The following is an 18,891-nucleotide window of genomic DNA, read 5'->3' on the forward strand; positions in this document are numbered from 1 at the left end:
TTATTATAAAGAGCACCTATATTTTCTGTGTGAAATATGTGCTCAGGAGAAGAAAGTGAACACAGGCACAATGTTTTTTCAGTGGCACAACATTTCTTTCCACCTTTTTCCATTCCTGTCTCTGACGCCAGTCTGCCATGACTAAACAGAAGTTTTAAATCAGTTATAGCTAACTATGATTCTTTTGGTGTGTTACATTTTACAAACATAATACTTTGTCAATCCTTCTTAAAGCAGCACTTCTTTACCCCCTCAAAAAAACCTGCTGTAACCTGCTCCACTCTTAAAAAAACTCCCAGCCCCAACAGCAGCTGACAGATCCAAGATGACTTGATGATAGCCATGGCTATAGCAGCTCCATGTTTGCATTATATCCATAAGACACAGCATGTAGAAAATATGTTATGTAACTTATCTGTCAGGTAAATTTTAAGAAAAGTAACACCTTCCTTCTTTAGTTTCTCAGGTCTTGAAAACATCTTTGCTGCTCACCTATCCTGACAATGACATTGCTAGCCACACAAAAGCAGGATGGGAATGAAGGTAGGTGTGGGGGAGTCTAGGAAGTTACTACATTACTCCATCATTACACATATTGGAAGAAGGAACACCTATATGAATTGCACTGCTTACCGTGGGATGTAAAGTCTACTAGCCCCTAGTCATGGTGTGCACTAGTTACAGATAACTCATTCACCTGGAAACTTACTTCTGTTGTTACTAGTTAGTATAACTGTAAATAACATTTTGAAATTGTATAGCTACCTACTAACTTGCTGCAGCTTTCTAAAAGATACCTTTACAAGTCAAATGTTTCATGTAGTGCTGTTTTAAAGTATTTAATACAAACTTATTTTTAATACTTAAAACAATTTTCACCATCTAGTAATGCTTTCTAAAGAAACGGACAAGTTCAAGTTAAGCTCGGGTAATCCTAATAAAGTTATTAAAGAAGTAAAGGCCATCTGGCAGAACATCTGCTTTGGTGTTTGCCATTCCACATTCCAAAATGTGAAAACACCACCAAGAGCTGCAAGTCTGGCTTTACCGTAAACAACATCGTCCGGTTTTCTGCAATGTCTGTTGGCTGCACAACACTGTGGCCATAGATAAGTTGACGTTTTAGGTTCAGTGAAATTGCATCTTCTTCAAAAGACTTGACAAAGCTGTTACTCCTATGGCTTCCCTCTTGCATATCCTTCTTAAAAGCAAAGGAACGGAGCCCAGGCTGAGAAAAGGATTTCCTGAGTGGCCTTTTCTCCTCCTCTTCGCTGACCAAAGGGTGGAAGACAGACCGAAATTTGTTGCCGAAAGAGAAGCCTCCAAAGTTATTGGCAGTTTCATGTTGTTGGGATGAGGAGTTCAAATCTGATTTTTTTGTACAACTTGCACGATTGAATTTCTCGATGCATTCATCTATGAGTGCCGGAGGTGCGTTTTTATGTGCTACTGTCACTCGCCCACAGAACAGCACCTCAAACTTTTTGGCAAAAGGGTCTTCAACATCTGAGAGATTATTCTGAAACTCTTCTTGACGAGCAATTTTTCCAGCTTGTCGAATAGAGCTTATAATCTCAGGCACCTATAGAAGGGTAAAAAAAAAACCACATAGTATCAGCATCTGGTCTTTACAACAAATGAGTTGCAACACTAAGAAGTGCCCCTTCCTTATTTTTCTGAAACTTGGTTTTGTTTTCTGAAAGACCAGTTGAAGTGGCCTTGTATTTGTCCAACACACTATACAAGTTAAACACTGACCAGATTATTGCTCATTTGTCTCCCTGTCGAGAGTTCACCATCCACACTGTCAAAAGACCTTGTTTTTTGTATCTTTTGTAATGCTGTGTTTTCAGTAAAACTTTTACCCCTAAAGGAATCAGCATAGCATGACAAATTCAAACTCAAAATATAAAAATACTTCAGAAAGAACAAGAGAAGCCACCAACTAATTAAGTGGGAAAGTTATTTAACCTCTGTCATTTTTCACTCCCTTCTCTTACACAAGCATTTATGTCATGTGGATTAATGAGTCTCTTGTAAACTTGCTTTCAGTCCCATAATAGCACAGTACATTGTTACGGTAGTCTCATGTTTGGTTTTTTTTTGTCTGTAAACAGCTGTGTTTTTTAAAGAAACATTAATTATTTTAGATGTTATTTTTCATTCTGCCATCCTAGATGACATTCTGAAATAATAGTTTCCCCATACAAAATCACTTTCAGGGCACCTCTATGAGAGAGCAGTCTGCTGTAGTCTTCAGAAGTTGTAATTATAAAGAAAATCCAAACTGCCATCTAATATATTTTAATATATTTAACAGCAAATGGTCACAATTTTGATATGGTTATAAGGTAAGAACATGCATATGCTATCTGCTAAACTGCTGCAAGGCCAGTGCCTGGTTAGATCCCACTGCTTTGACTGGCAGAAGATGAAGGTTCTTCTGCAGCTGCTGTTGCTGCCATAACAACAAATGTGGAGCCACCACCTAGGATTACAACAGATAAACTTTTTAATTTCCTCAAGTAACTCTCAGAAAAAAAAAAAAGCTAAGTGTGCCAGTTTCCTGACAAAACAAATTTCCCCTGACAAACATTGATTGAAATTTGCTTATTTACAAGTAGTTAAATGTGGATAGTACCAAAAGAAGTCTGAGAGCAGCAGACTAACAAAGCAGCACAGAAGAACCATCTTCTCTATAAAAGGCATCCCTAAACCTAAAGAATGCTTTGGAGAAATGATTGCTGTCTTTTTCAGACATTTCTATGGTTAAGCATAACGCAATAAGGTAAATAAACCAATGCAGGAAACAGCAAATGACTTAGAAAGAAGAAAAAGATATTAAATGGTTATTCTGGGTGCTCATGCAAAATTCAACAGGCTTCTTTTTATAGACAAGAAAATATAGATATAGATAGATATTTATATAGAGAGAGAGATACAGAGAGCTAGACAGACAGATAGATACACACACACACATATAGCTAGTGGATTTAAGACAATAAATAGCAGATTACAAATAAAATACAAATAAAGTCAGACAGCAAAGGAAGTATTACTTCACCCTTGAGCACAAGGCAGAGTGCATCATCAGCTACTGACCTCAGATGATATCCATTTCCTCTAAAGCTCAAGGTTCAGCTTAGTTTTATTTACCCAATACTCCTTCACAGAACCAAATTTTTAGTCTCATAACATATCAGGATGACAGTGAAACATAAAGCTTTATTCTGCTCATATTTCAAGCACAACCACTCCAGCATTTTCCAATAGACACAATTTACTCTTGTGGGAGTGCCTGGACTCCCAGTCACAGGCAATTTTACTTCTCAGTTGCCCTGAATTGATGCAGAGACCTGGGATCCCACCTCTGATTTTGCTGAGGCTGCAGAGGCAACAGCAAAGGAAAGAGCTATCTTCTGAAAAACTCATTTTGTTAAAGACAGGAACACAGCTCTCACCCAGGAGAAAAGTGCCACTGTCTCAACCAGGGCTGAGCTCCCACAGCATCACCCATGCTGATGACTGTAAGAAGTGTTTCCAGGAGTGCAGGTGCTGTAAGGGTTGTAGCTGAGCAAAAATGCAGCTTTAGGGGACCCATCACAGAGGTACAGGTACTGAATTTGATTTCTTCTATGTTTTTTGTTATCAAACACCTTGGACATTGACAAAACTGCTATTCAGCAGTGTCTAGAGTCCATACAGATAGTAGTTAAAGAAAAACACTGTATCGCATGGAATCACTTTGCAGCACTTAATAAAATCATATTTGAGGATACTTAGCAGGGCCTGTTGATGAAAAACCAAGGGGAGTATTTATTTATTTATTTTCACACATCCTAAGGCTTGAATTATGTCATTTATAAGTAACAGCTGGCTTCCGTGCTACACTTACTGAAAAACACCAACTTCTCTGTTCCTGCTTATTAACAACAAAAAAAAAACAAACAAAAACCACAGCCTATTAATATAGTTTTATTACTCCTGATTAGGCAATTGATGCAGTATTGCTCAAGCAGAAGTAGCAAATCACCACCTGGCTTTCCTATGATCCTTCTATATGTTAAGAATTAATCTTTTTAATTAGTAAAAATAAGATGCTGTGATGAATGAGAAAGACAAAATACATAGCTCCCTGGAATTGCTCTTGGCCTGATAAAGATTCGTGATCTGTTCATCTACCTGTTCCATTCCAGGCTGCTTATGCAAGGATCTACAAACAAAGAAGCCACACACTCCTGTATGATTCTGACCTTGGCTCCCTCAGCAAACAGACCTGAATGCTGAATACATGAAAATCAAATAACCATTAAAAAAAAAAAAAAAACCAAACCAAAATAAATCCATGAAATATAAATTAATGTATAAATGTAATTATTTCAAATAATGAAACAATGTAGGCTCTATCCTGGCAAATGTTTATTAACCACAGACAGATTTTTTCCAGATTAAGCAGCATGCCACTGGGCAAGCAGTAACCACATCTTTTAAAAACCTACAGCAATTACCTAAGATGAAAACTGAGTCACATTTTATGTCTCTTCAATTTGTACCAAAAGGGAGCAAGGATCAAGTTGTGCCTGAATTAACTTAATGCTGCTGGAATTTTATAAAGATTGTGGAGTTCTTTCTGAACATGGGGAAAAGTCTTTTTTATTGTAAGGGTGTCCACAGGCTGGCATGGGGTGCCCAGAGAGGCTGCAGTGTCTCCATCCTTGTAGATATGCAACAGGCTCTGGACACAGCCCTGAGCAACTTGCTCTAAGTGACTCTGCTTTGACCTGGGGGCTGAACTAAATGACCTCCAGAGGTCCCATCCCACCTCAGGTTGATGACTTAGATACCTCCTATACAGCCCTATAGGGGGGAGGACTGCTGCCCCATTTTGTTTTCTAGCATACTTCAATTCTTACGTGTTTTCTGTCTTGTTTCTCAGTACAAATAAGTTGTGAATGGATGAAGATTAAATTCCTGTACTCAGACAAACAACTGCTGATTACCTAAAATTATTTCCCTAAAAACACAAAACTTATCATAGAACAACAGTGTAAGCAAGAATGAAACTTTACCAAACACAGAATATTACCTTTGCATCACTCACTCTCAGACAGCATGCACTTAGAGTGTCTAAATTAGATTTATTAGATGTATCTATAACCATTTAACAACGTAGTTTCATTTATTTTTTTTTAGTATACCATGTTATTTCTGCTATGATGAGAATGTTTAGACATAGCAGGGAATTGAAATGCTGAGTATTCTTGTGACTTGGTGCTTGGGTAACCAAGCAAAACATAAACCAACATCTAGAACTTCCTAATGCACAGTGTTCTATTATTAGACAAACAGCTACAGTTTTATGCCATGCAACAAACAGTTAAAAGAGGGCAATGATTTTTAAGTACACACAGGTTGCTGCAACCAAAGAATGAGGAACAGCTCTTCTCCTCACAGAAAGAGAAACTGCAGAGAAACTTTTTCGCTGTGCAACCAGAAGTCACCCTGTAAAGCTGCCATATAAGCATGTGGTTAGATGTCCATGTCTTTAGTCTGTCAGTAGATTTGAGAAAGCGAAACTATTTTAATGAAAAAAAGCACAGTAACAGCTGAATGCAACAGCTGCCTTTTGGCAAACAAAACCAGACTGGAAAAAAACCAAAGACAATTCCCTGTTTCTTGAATACACAGTAGGCAGGAAAGCAAAGTGTGCCACAGGAAAAGGAACTGCTAACAACACATCAACTGGCCAGGACTAGGAAAAAAAAATTGTGGGACAATTTCTGATTTTAGATGCTATGCAGTGTTTATACCTACAGTATCAACTGACCACTTTTTACCTACCAGTCCTTTCATAATGCTTTAGGTCAGTGAAGGGCTCAAGCACAGGATTAACTATTTCAAGGGAGTAGGTGGTTTTATTTAAGACAGACCTATATTGTCAGGAACTGGTCTTATACAAATGGACTTCGTAAATTCCTGAGACTGCAAACCATTAGGGTCAGATCTTAAGCTGAACATCAGAAGGTCTCACACTAAACTGGGTGGAAAAGAGCCTTGAAAATCTTTCACAAAGCTCTTTAAACAAGTAGATGTTTTGATGAAGTGAATTTTGCCTGCCTACTCAGGTATAAGAGGACATTTGAAGTATCCTAAAGTGTTTTTACTTGCCTTTTTTTCTGACCATAGTAAACTCGACAAAATATGTCAAGAAGTCTAACATACTGTTTGCTGCTAATACCTTTCCTTCTCTATTTTACTTGAGACTGCTGGTACAGGAAAAACAGGGTCCACAGCTTTGGATAACTCATATATATAGAAACACATGGCTAAAAGCCATCTAGTTGTACAAGGAGAGATAGTAATATTTTTGTCACACATAAAATCATGGAATATTTTGTAAAAGTTGTATGAAAGAAGAAAAAATTTTTGAGACACAGAACATATATAAAAAGGTGATGCAGCAAAATATGTATTTGCATTTTTAAAAGACTGCATAAAATCTTTGATTTTGATAGTTTGATATGTACTAAAAAGCAGTTGGTCTGTTGTCAGCACACTTCTAGCAACAGCTGTGCAGTAATAAAACAGATGAATGCTTCCCATCCTTATGATTCCTTAAACTCATATTAGTACTCAATTGCCTTTTTTGAACAGTTTTCTCCACTCAATGGACTTAAGGGTTTGCATTTTTAGATCTGAAGCATTTTAATTTATTTTAATTTATAGATTTCATGAGATTTTTAAAAATCAAGATACCTTTTTCATTTCAGAATCACAAAAAAATTTCATTTGGATGTGACTTCTGACAGTGCAGCCCTCCACATAAAGTAAGGCAAGCTTTCCAGTTAGATACAACCTCAAACTTAGATAAGCTGCTGGGAAATCACATCCAGCTGAGTTCCAAGTAACGCCAGTGATGGGGACCCCACAACTTCCTCTTCTCCACAGGAAACCTACAGCTGCCAGAATAAGAATGGTAAGACACAATCATCTCAGATTTCTTTTGTGAGAAGTCTTACCAACTAATTTAACCAAAGAACAAACTAAAAATTTCTAGAACAAAACCAATCTCTTGCTGAAGTACATGAAGAAGTTTTAAAAGTGACAGAATTTCCTTCTTCCTCGGCATTTGTAGAAATTCAAGGTAGGAAACAGTAGCAATTTTCAAGTTACTTTTCATTTTAGTGAAAGGCATTTTATATTCAGGTCGTCACAACATTTTTATTCTGTTATCTGGCTTGGAGACTTCTCTACAGCCCCCTACCTCACTGATTTTTTCTAGTCACAAACTTGATTTCTTGAATTTCAAATTTTCACCTCTTTACTCCCTTTTTTCTATTGCTATTTTTTGACCTTCATTCCTCCCACAAAGCCACTTTCAAACCAAGATTTAATTCAAAAAGAGAGGCAGAAAGTTTCCTCCAGTCCCTGGATGATGACCATCTTTTGCAAGCTCCCATGAATTTTTCTGTGCATAGTGAAGGCACCACAGGTAGAGCCAAAGCAAGATTCTTACCAACAGCTACCTAAGTACTAAAGATAAGTGAATGCACAGAAAGACAGTTCCTTTTTGCTCCATGACTTCATGCCCCAATGCATATGATCCAATATTTTACTGCTATATCCTCACTGAGAATAAAACAACTACAAACATTGCCACCCTCAGCAGCTTCCCCATCCACACAGTGGTCTACACCATTTCTGTCTACAGTACCTAAAGCCCGTGGGTCTTCCACATACACTAAATGTGCAATGTGGACTGATGTAGCATGCACTGGATGCCACTTTCACAGTATCATGTTCCTTTTAATATTACAGACAAATTTCATCTTGAGAACTTTCCTCATGACTCCTCAGAACAGGTTACACTATTTGCAAAGTCATGTGAGTTGGAGAGCACTCTGTGCAATTTAGAGAGGCACAAAAAGTTTTTCTTTCCTTCCTGAAAAAAACACAAACAAATCCACAACAGTATGTGCAGAATCTGTTTATAGATTATTGTAAACAAGCTCAGAAGTAGAACATAATTGTACTTGGTGATCTAGTGAAGCTGGACTGCTCTATTTTGTGGTAGTGCTTTGTCCTCAGGAGGGATGCATCATGTTGCTGATACACTAAAGTTTTCTTTCACATGCTTTCAAGACATACCTTACTTGAAGCCCAAAATACAACAAAAACCTGGCTCCTCTCCATGAGTGAACAGCCATATCTCAGACTGCCTCTTACTTTCAGACTCCTCCCCATGAAAATGCACAATTCAAAAACAAACTGCAGAGACAGGAGGCCTCCAGGGGTTCTTACTGCACCTCCAAAGGCAATGATACCTGACTGGCTCTGAAGGGGGTATTTCTATAACATTTGGTTTGGGAAGCCTATTAGTATACTCTGCCCCATATCCAGAGGGCTTTTCACATGGTGTTCACTAATTGATTTTTCTCCAGCCCCCTTCTGTCCTTATGATACAAACTATTTCTGTTTGTCTTGTACTGCTTCATTATCTCATTCATTTAAGACCATAAACTTTCAAGCAACAAATGTGAAATAAAGCAATACAACAGGTATTTCATAGCTAGAAACACCTGTGCTCATTTGTTATCGACAGAGATTAAATCTTTTTTTTTTTTTTTTTTGGAGGTGGGTGTAATTGCAAGCATTTCCCTTCACAGGTTTGAAATGGACCTGGGATTGAGAGTTACCTACTCACACAGGTATTCCTACTGTACATTCAGTAGAGTGGAAGAAGAGGCAGAACAGCAGACATAAAAAGCCCTCAGCTTCTAGCAAGACCCCTTATTACATATAGAGCATAGAAGACATTGTTAACAACCTACAAAATTAGAGAGTATTTTGAAATTAATGACACACAGGAAGCTCACTGACCTCCTACAATCCACTAAGAACCATTTACACTAAAATATTTATCATGTGTAGATATAGTGCTTAGCGACATTGTTTAGTGGTGGATTTGTTAATGGTTGCACTTGATCATCTTAAGTCCTTTTCATTCAAAACAATTTTATGATTCTATGTAATTTGAACTAAAACTTTTCAACTTTTTGTGAGGAAATTTATCTAGGATAGATCATGGTTTAACTCTCTTGGAAATAGTTCTAAACTGTTATCAAGGACAGTGAAAAAAACATTACTTTCCTTAGGATATTTTGCATTTACCGGAAGCTATAGAAGTGATGCTGTTGGGAAGAAAAGAGAAGAGCAAGCTGTTTACTCAAGATCCCTTCCATTAAGATATAGCCAGACACATTAGCATCTCCTACCATTTATCTGTATTAACACTTATTAAACACAAAATTTGATACACATTGCACTTCATCGAACTGCAAATTATAACAATACACACACACAAAATCAGAACCTGTAGTCTTGTCACAAATTATGAAATTACTCTTTTAAACTTACCCAATTTTTTGTTCTTCCACCCTCTCCCACAAGTTAAGGCTGGATTTTTTGGAAAATGGTAAATCAGAGGGATGACTACCACTGAATCACAGCAAAGCTGGACACCTCATGCTGCCACACCCCTTCCAGAATGACTGAATTCTGACTTTTATAGTATTTCCAAAGCACTCTGTATCTAAACCCTTACTTGCTGAGGAAACCCAAAAGGGAGTGGTGAGTACTCATTTCTAAAACACAGATGTCACAGACTTAGAGGTTCTCCGTGAGATGCTGGAGGGGGATAGAAGGATGATGGTCTATGGGATGCACTAACAATCTGGCTAAGGAAAGCAGTAAGAAGGGAAGGAAATAAAGATTTCAAGGTAAGATTACATTTATGCTAACTTTCCCCCCCAAAATATGTCAGCTCTAGGGACTACTGGTATTTCATCCACACCTAATATACAAGTGGACTGGGACATTTTGTGTTGTTTTTCAATATACATGAAATCATTATCGATCTTTAGAAACAAAAGATAAAGAAATGCTACCTGAATTGTAATAACATACAATATATAATCATATATATGTTTCTGCACTTTATAACAAAACATAGCATCCAAGAACTATATTGGCATATAAAAGAACATTTTTCTTAAGTCTACAGAAGTCATCTTTGAATGACTGTATGTCAAATGGAAACATCAATTGTTTCCACAGAACGTCAAATCCCACGGGTTTTATTTCAGTGGAATTTATACAAAATCTGAAATTCCAGCACACACTTTTGGTTCTGGTTCTGGTTAACTGCAAGCCCTCTTGTACCTAATCGTCTAAAACTCCAAAGCACTTACACAAATCTCCTTTTCCAAGGCTTGCATTTGAAGGGATTGGAAGCTATAAAAAGGTCCAAGGAAACAAAACCAGCATGAAACATTTAGTGTTAACCATCCAAATTTCCATGACAACAGCTCCAGTGAGGTCACCTCATTGGTACTATAGCAGCAGACCAATGGTCCAGTAAATGTACAGAGGAAACTGTTAAGATCTAGTAAAAGTAAGATATTTTGTTACAGAACTCTTTGAAATAAACACACACACCCCAAAATGTGTGAATGAAAAAGAAAGCAGATGTTTAGTTTAGCTCAGCTTTGCCATTTTGGGTAATTGGGAGTGTGCCTGTATAACTCCACATAAGGAGGCTCTTCTCCCCAGATCTGCAATTTCACAGGATATCTGTACCTGAAAATCTAGTTTGTTTACTTCATATCAAAGGCTCTCCCTGAAAAACACATACGTTTCTAATTACAGTGATGATGCTGTAAAGGCACAGAGAAAAGCATTCACATGTCCAAAACCAGCAACTTTTGAACTGGGACGAAACTTCCAGACATTTCAGCCAAGGTGAGGCTTTTATTCTGTTTTGGTTTGGTCTTTAAATGTGACCATCAACACCTGTGCTTACATGCACACTGCACTGAGCCTGCAAGGCAATACACATTTTCACTTTCTCTTCACACTGTTGCAGTTAGTAACAGAAGCCTAACTCACAGAAACTCTAGACAACCTCTTCAGGCCTGAAATTCTCATGAAGCAGTAGCTGAAATGTCAACATGACATAAATGACATAAAAATTCTCTGATGGGCTTCCATTCCTTGCATCAGGGCTAGCTGCTGGAAAGCTGTGGGCATGCTGTTTGCCCAGCTTTTTTAACTGAACCCTCAAGTATTATATATAGGTATATACTTCACTATTCTACTTTGGACCAGGAAGTGTTTGAGTGAGTATTATCCTAATCCACTTCTTGTTCAACAGACTGCATTGTGGAGCTGCCTCACAAGTGCCTGAACTGGCACCCATGTAAATAGCACGAAACCTTCATTTTGTGATGCATCTCACTGCAAACAGGCATTTTGATCACAGCCCAAATTAGGGCTAATCCAAAGGAAAAAACCTCACTTCCCTGTACCAGGTACACAGCACCAGCAGTTTCCCTTGAACTATCTGTTGCTGTGTGCTACCAAGTAACGTAGATGAAGCCTACAGGTTATTTTGCCCAGGCCAATGGCTTCAGCTTTCACACACCTGACCTGCTGGCCAGGAAACACTGGCCTGGCCTTTTTGGAACTTGCAAACCCAGGAGAAAAGAGATTGCAGAAACCCAATTAGTATGTGTTAGTCCACCTTGACAGCGTAAAAGGGCCTGAACCTTCACCATCTTGCTTTCTCAGTAAGAAAACCACATTTTTCAGAAAGATTTTACTTTAAATCTCCCATGTTAGAATTTTTTATTTATGCAGCAAATAATCTCAGGATTCGTTATTGTGACTTAGTTAAAAAGTAAGAATAACAAAACCCAATTCAAACACAACTCAGTACAAATAACTCAATGACAAAATCAATACTAGTGGCTAATGTCATTCCTTGCTTGCCAAGCTGCAGCTGCTCTTCCCAGCTCTACTGCCACACTTCCTCACACAAATCTGTAAGCAAGCTCCTGATTGGGTACATCACTAGGCATACTTTGTATATCTTTACTGATATGTAAAATATTAACAAAACTGAGGCTGAGATATTTTTTTTCCTCAGTCACTGCCATCCATGAGTATTTCATCTTGAACTGTTAAGCTGTAAAAGCTTCTAAAAAAAAAAAAATAAATTAGCCATGCTGTATACTGTAATTCAATTAACAGTGCTTCTATTGCAGATTTACTTGCTTAGTCACTAGTAAACCTCTGCATGCCATACACAGCTTCAGCTCCTTCAACTCGTAGAAGTCTTTTAAATTATTTTATATTAAATCTTAAGTATTTATTAGTTGGCCCAATAAAAATGTCCCAATGTCCCCTTAAAGCACAGATTTCTCAGAAATGCCACAGCTTCTATATTCAGGATGCTGGGAAATTACAAACTGGAATTGTCTTTCAGCTCTCTGACCTGATCTCTGAAGAAAGAGGTGCTTTGCTTGACTTTTCCCCTGAAGATATTTTCACTTGGGGAAGCTAAAGCCAAAGTGCTGCTTTTGTAACACCTCTAGCGCACATAAATACAGTTTCATTAAAATTGCCTTAAAAAAACCCAAAAAACCAAACAAAAAAACCACCATGATGTGAAACAGTATTTTAAATCATCAAATGTAAAGCAAATTAAGCTAAACTGCATATATATATAATTATATCATTTAATATATATATATACACATACACTTAAATATATGGCAAAACCTCAAACAAACCCTTTGCTGTATTACCCATCTCTGGTGGCACCTGGAGTTTTCCCTGATTCTGCAGGTTTTTTGCTATTGGTTTGGCCCAAAAGTGTTAACCACATAACTGAAGGCAGCTAATAGCATCAGTTTCTAGAGAGCTTTTCAGCAAAGGAAAGCAAACAATTTGTGACTGGAGCCTAGAAGTTCTGGTTTGAATTGCAGAGGGCAGGAGCTGAACAGCAAGCTCAGCCACCTTCTTGGACTTGGCTTTTTGTTAAATCTGAAAGTTGATGTGAACCCAAAAGTAGATGCTCATAAGAAATTAATTCAGAAAGGCATAAATGATTCAAGAGAAAAACCTTGGCAAGCTGCAGTCTACATGGGATTCACTATAGAAATTTCACTATGGAAAGCCCTACTCCTTACCAACCACTCGTAATGCACCTTCTAAGTGCAGAGGACACTGTCCTGCTGCATCTGCCCAGCCTCACAAACACGGAGTGAGCATTCTGTGTCCCTCCCATCGAGCTGGGGACATTCAAACAGAGCAGGTACAATTCAGGGCTGGCAGGCAGAAAAAGAAAAGGAAGGGCAAAGAATAAAAAGTGAACAGCTCTTAAGGGAACGTAACTGCTGAGTAACAGAGGGGTTTCACCACAGGGCTGACTTAATTTCAAATGCTAAGCGCATATTCCTCGGTCACTGCCCAGACCCCGGCGGGGGAAGGTGGGGAGTGAGCGGCATACAGAGAGCAGCGCGTTCCGGCTGCCTGGCAGCGGGTGCTACAGCTGCGCTTAGCTGAAAGCTGTCAATCGGTAACAGCGTTTTTTTCCTCAAACAGAAACTAACCTGGGCAAACACACTGAGCAGCAACACGGTGATCTCTGGTAAGGGCACTGTGTGAACTCAGGCACCAAAACCCAGCTCTGGCAGCAATCTGAAATCCGCTGCGCTGCCGGCATCCGGGCTGAGAGACAAGCGAGGGTCTGTCCCTCCTGCCCTGCCCACAGCCGCGGTGGCCTCAAAGAGATCTGGATACCAAGGGAAACTGCAGCTTTTGAACCTGCCTTCCCCAATGATTCCCACTTCTTTCCTGCACTAGTTCTCTATTCTCTTGATACAGTATGTAAATATTCAAATGCATTTAAAAGGGTTAATGGGGCTAAATGCACTTGCACAAACAGGAGTTGCGCACCATAGGATACCATCACTGTTTATTTATCTCCCCAAATAATTAACCATCTTTGAAGTAAGATCGGCTTAAAGGTAAGACAGGCTTAATAAACATCAAAGTTTATTGGGCTTTGGGCATATAGTGTTAAAATGCCAAGTTATGTCTTAAGAGAGCAATTCCAGATTCATTGGGCAAAAATGCTAGTCAGTCAGGGAGGGACTAAAGACACCCAAAAGTGCACAGTTTTGATGGAAGCTGTGGGGAATAAAAGAAAGAGTCACATCAGTGTAGCTGGAACAAAACACACATTTTTGAATGACTGTGATATACTCAAAAACAGCAGGAAGAAAGTGCATTCTTCCCCCAGAGTTCTATTATTTATAAAATAATAGATATCATGCAAAACATCAGCAAGATCCATCTGACACAGTGTATTAAGTTGTATTTGGATTCCAAGAAAAATAAGTGGCATTTCTGATATTATTGATATATTACTGAATATATTACTGATATACGTTTCATGGGACAAGCTAAGTAACCAAGCCTTGCTGTACCGAATGGAACAGAAACTTTCTTCTGATGCCTTGAGAGTTTCCTAAACTGCAGAAAGCTCACAGGCAATTCTGACTCAGCAGTCCTTGGAGGAAAACGAACAAACAACAAACCCCAAACAATGGACTTCTTTTGCTACCGGGAATTTCAGAACACCTACTGTGAATATACCCTAAAATCTGATCTACAGTGCAGAAGAGATCCAAACCTTCAGCTTCTCAGTCCAAGGTCCAAGATTAGCTATGCCAGCCCTGGACAGCTACACTGTAAACCCACCCTTTTCTGCCACTGCTGGTGGCCCATTCCCAGAGATTCCTCGAGCTGCAGCAAGAAACCCTGGGGCTCACAGGTTCCCTCCCAAAGGGAGGACCATTCCCTTCCCTCTCCTGCAGGCAGGTGGCAGCTGACCAAGGTTGATTGATCCAGACCAGCAAAATCATTATAGAAGAAACATTGATTTAAATAATGTAACCTTTCCTAAAACCTTTGTTTCACCTTAATTATTTTCTTAACTGGTTCCTTGTTGGTTTATAATCCTTTAAAGGAAAGAAGCTGAAGCTAAACACAGCTTTTATATAAGATAGAATACTCTGTTTTGGTATCCTGAAAGACAAACTACATATAAATTGCTTAACTAGCTGACAATCTGAGAACACATTTACTCAAATTCTCTGTACAATTTATTGCACTAAGAACTGTTTCATGCTTTTTATTTTTTTTAGCAATCTATTCTTTAATTCTGGTTTCTGTCAAGCTGCTTCTGAATAGAAACTTGCATTATGAAATGCTGTTGAAGGCAACTAACACTAAAGTTGTTTGGTTTTTCATCTTAAAACTAAAGCTTTATTAAATACGATGAAACAAAGAAAATTACTCTTAACTGTGCTATTATCTGCTACTGCTGAATTTATGGTACGCAAATACACCATCAATCAGTAAAAATCTGCATTTCTAGCTATTTTTTAATTTGCAGACTGAAACCTTTGATGTTTTTCTACCCAAAATTATTTCTTTCCTTTTATTAACAGTTATTGCAGTGAACTAAACTGAACAAAAAAATCTACAGAAGTGAATGTACTGTCTACCTACAGCAGTGCAAAGTTAGTTTACACTTTCAACAAACCATGTTTTCAGGTGCTTAGTCAAAGTTTTCCTTGAAGTCAGCTGCCTGAATTTGTATACGACTGGGCAGGAAAAACAGGTATAACTATTCTTTTCTATTTAAATAATTAAGGAGACTAAAACAAGTTGGTACTTAATAATTCATTATCCAGCAAGTCATCATTCAGGTGGTTTAGCCATCATCCATATCAGCCCTTAAAAGACTCAAGGAGGGCTTTATCCTCCAGCCCAGAAGGGTCCCCATGACCTGCCTGGCAGAACCACAGAACTCATCCCCACAGAGCCTCTGTGGTAGGTAGGAGACAAGCTGGGTGAAGCAGCACGTAAAAACCTGTAATGAAGACATATTAAAAAGTAATGTTTATATAAACACTAGGGACCAATTTTATAGCATATAGGAGCAAATTACTTCACCTGTAAGGGCCCAGAGCCCTACATGGTGACACTTGGCACTCATGTTACTGGATGGGAAGGTTTTTTTGAGTAATAGATGCAGGCAAACAGCTTTAAGTGGGACGGTTTCCTCCCTCCTCACCCTGCAAGTCTTTCACTGTTCTGGAACAGGTCACCATCTTAGAAAAACTGCATTTGTGTTGAAAGCCTGCTGAAGTAGTTTCTACATTTTTTTTACTGATCAGATTTTGGCAGGCAGGAAAGCTTTCTCCCTTAACAAGCCTCATTCTATATTTCTAAGTACACTGCTTTGCTTCTCCTCCCAAATTAGAGCTGATAATGGCCATTAAAAGAATGAAACTAAACACTTGTGAGAACCAGCACTGCAATAATTAGTTCTGAAAGCCCAGAAAGCACTCCTGAAAGCAGAGTTAGAAATGTGCTTCAGCAAGAGCTTCTGTTCCCTACTCTCTCTAGAAATGTGGCCAAGTCTGTGCTCCAGACATGCTACAGACAAGGCTGGAACTCCTGCCTTGTACCTCCTGGAAGCCTAACTCCTCTCTCACTAGCTGCTTTGTCCTGCTGACAAGTGAACAATGCAGGAGGGGTGAGCAGGCCAACCCTCGGTGGCATCCTTAAGTATTTACTCTGCATCATCACACATTTTCAACAATAGCCACCTGATTGTCATGTATAGAAGAGCAGGCACAGAAATCAGATGATATAATTCCTTGTATAGCTCCCTCAGATAGACAGGCAAATCAGGCCTTAGATCACCCTCAAGACAGAGACAGTGACAACAGCTGATGGAACTACTTCAACAGGAATCTCACCTGGCAGCTATTTAAACAAGACAGGCCAGAAGAAGAAAGGACAAATTTATATTTTTCATCTAATAGCTGACATTAAGCAGGCTCCTTTTAAGACAGAATAGAAAAAAAATCCCTCTATCCAAGAATCTGCACAAAGGTAACACAGTCAGGCACCAAGCACTTCCCTCTTACCATCCTCCCAGGGCAGGTATTTCACCTGTTACATATTCAGGCACAGAGATGCATAACACTGATTAAGCAACTGGCCATTTACACTTGGCATTAAAGAAGGGAGAACCAGGTTTTTTGTGGGGTCTGCCTAAGCAGACTAGACTGCCTGTTAGCTTAATTTCAAGATACAGTCTTCTCTTTTTTTTCCTTACCCCAGATAATTCCTCTAGGGAACCCCTAATTCTTGTCTGTCATACAGCTCTGCCTCACCCACTTGTCCTCTCCTGCATTTTCTACTGTGCTTCGTGACAGAAAACCACATACAGGCCATTTTAAATTCAGAATGGCCAGCTTGGGGAAAAAATAATTTAAAAACATCAGCTCAAAACTATATTCTGGGTTTCTTTAACCACGGCTACTGCTTTGTGGTTTCACAGTTAGGAGTGGGAGATCCACTGAAGCCATAGGCACACAGATGTAGAAGCCATCACGACATGCATTGTCATACTTACACATGGAAGCCTCCACATGAAAAGCTATCTTATTGCTCTTCATCAATTCAGAGTGCGATAAAAACTAGGAAAAAAGCCCAAGACAAACAGCGGGACTACTGTTACACATTCTCCAGGGCACACAAGAAGTGCCTTACTGACTTGAGCGGGCAGTAAGACCACACCTTCTGTGCCGTTTTAGTTACAGCTCTCCCCATCTGCAGATCGGCAGCGAGGTAGGACAGCCGGCCAGAACAGCGGCTTCGTTAACCCCCAACCCAAACCCGGAGTTAGATCCGTTTTCCTTCAACTCTTCACTCCCAGTGCTTCTCCTTTTCCCTGGCTGAAAAATACAGCACGGCTCCGCTCCCTTCGCGGGGACGGTCGACTTGCCTTGAAATGAAACGCGAACGTCTGCAGCCTCCTAGGCTGGACTTTATTTCCCGAAAGCGGAGGACGGCGGGCGCGAAGCCTCCTACCTTGGCCACCCAGCTGAACAATGGTGACATCCTACGAGCTCCGCCGCGGCGGCCGGCGGCGATCCCCGGCTCCGGCCGCTCCTCTCCGCCTCTCCCCGCTGCCTGATGCTCCGGGAGGACAGCCAGCCCCACACGATAAGCAAAGTTTCGCCGCCGCCTCCGGGCACCGGGCACCAGCCGGCAGGACCGTGAGCTGGCCGCGCCGGGGAGGCTCCCGGCGCCGGCGGCTGCTGCTGCGGGGCGGGAAGGGAAAGGAAGGGCCGGGCCGGGGGCTGAGACCGGGGCCGCCTCCCGCCTCCCCCGTGCTCCGCCTCCGACGGGGAGCCCGGCGCCGGGCTGCGGCCGGCAGGCCACGGGAAGGCGGGAAGGGAGCGGGCCCGGGGCCCGGGAAGGCAGGGAGCCGGCGGGTGCTACCTCACTGCGTTGCCCTGTTACGTAGTTCAGTGCAAAAGACAGGAATCGCAACTTTTGAAATAAATACATAAACAAATAAATAGGCCCTACGCGGTCCATTTAACTTTCTGGAAATACGCTGGCATGAAGTCCTGCTTCGAGCAGGACTCGAGCAAAAAAATCATCTGCTTGAAAGCACTGTGAAATGTTACACTTCCAGTCAGGCTCGCCACTCATCTTAGCCAAAGGCATTTAACGTCACACACTCTCTCAGCTCCACTTACAGTAATAAGTTGTTAGAAAAGAAAATTAAAAAACAGTATGTAAGCTTCTGGCAGGTCAAGAGGTGTCCCTGCTACCTAGATAGATGGGGCTCCTGCTGGCCCCTGCCTGTGAATACCCCCCACCACCACCCTGTGCCTGTAGGACTGCCAGAAAACAATTCTCCTGTTTGGAGGAAGAATACGTAACAAGAGGGAAAAAGGTTTGGATTTCATCAGAAATAACCCATTTATTTTCCATCACCTCAGAGAAACAAAGTGAAAACTAGAATTGCAAAACGGTAATAGGAAAGCATAGGAGTCTGTTCTTCATTTCTTTCCAATAAAACTCAGCTGCTCAAAGTTATGTCAAAGTGCCAAATCCAGCTCTTTGCTTTCCCAAGGACACACTCACTGAGACAGTCACCCATGAGGAGAG

General features: G+C 40.2%; 1 protein-coding gene across 7 annotated transcripts in view; it reads right to left on the reverse strand.

The window, feature by feature from the left end:
• Nucleotides 1–18,891, reverse strand: part of TBC1D1 (TBC1 domain family member 1) — a 93,126-nt gene that overhangs the window by 47,918 nt on the left and 26,317 nt on the right. For 5 of the 7 annotated variants that reach the window (XM_071743746.1, XM_071743751.1, XM_071743748.1 and 2 more), the window contains exon 3: nt 1,049–1,582. In XM_071743746.1, coding sequence (XP_071599847.1) covers nt 1,049–1,582 — 534 coding nt within the window. Of the gene's footprint in view, nt 1–1,048; nt 1,583–17,799; nt 18,236–18,891 lie in introns of those variants that run through there. The other 2 variants (XM_071743753.1, XM_071743752.1) reach the window with 1 other exon arrangement.

Source organism: Heliangelus exortis, chromosome 4 (genome assembly GCF_036169615.1).
Source record: "Heliangelus exortis chromosome 4, bHelExo1.hap1, whole genome shotgun sequence".
Taxonomy (NCBI): Eukaryota; Metazoa; Chordata; class Aves; order Apodiformes; family Trochilidae; genus Heliangelus; species Heliangelus exortis.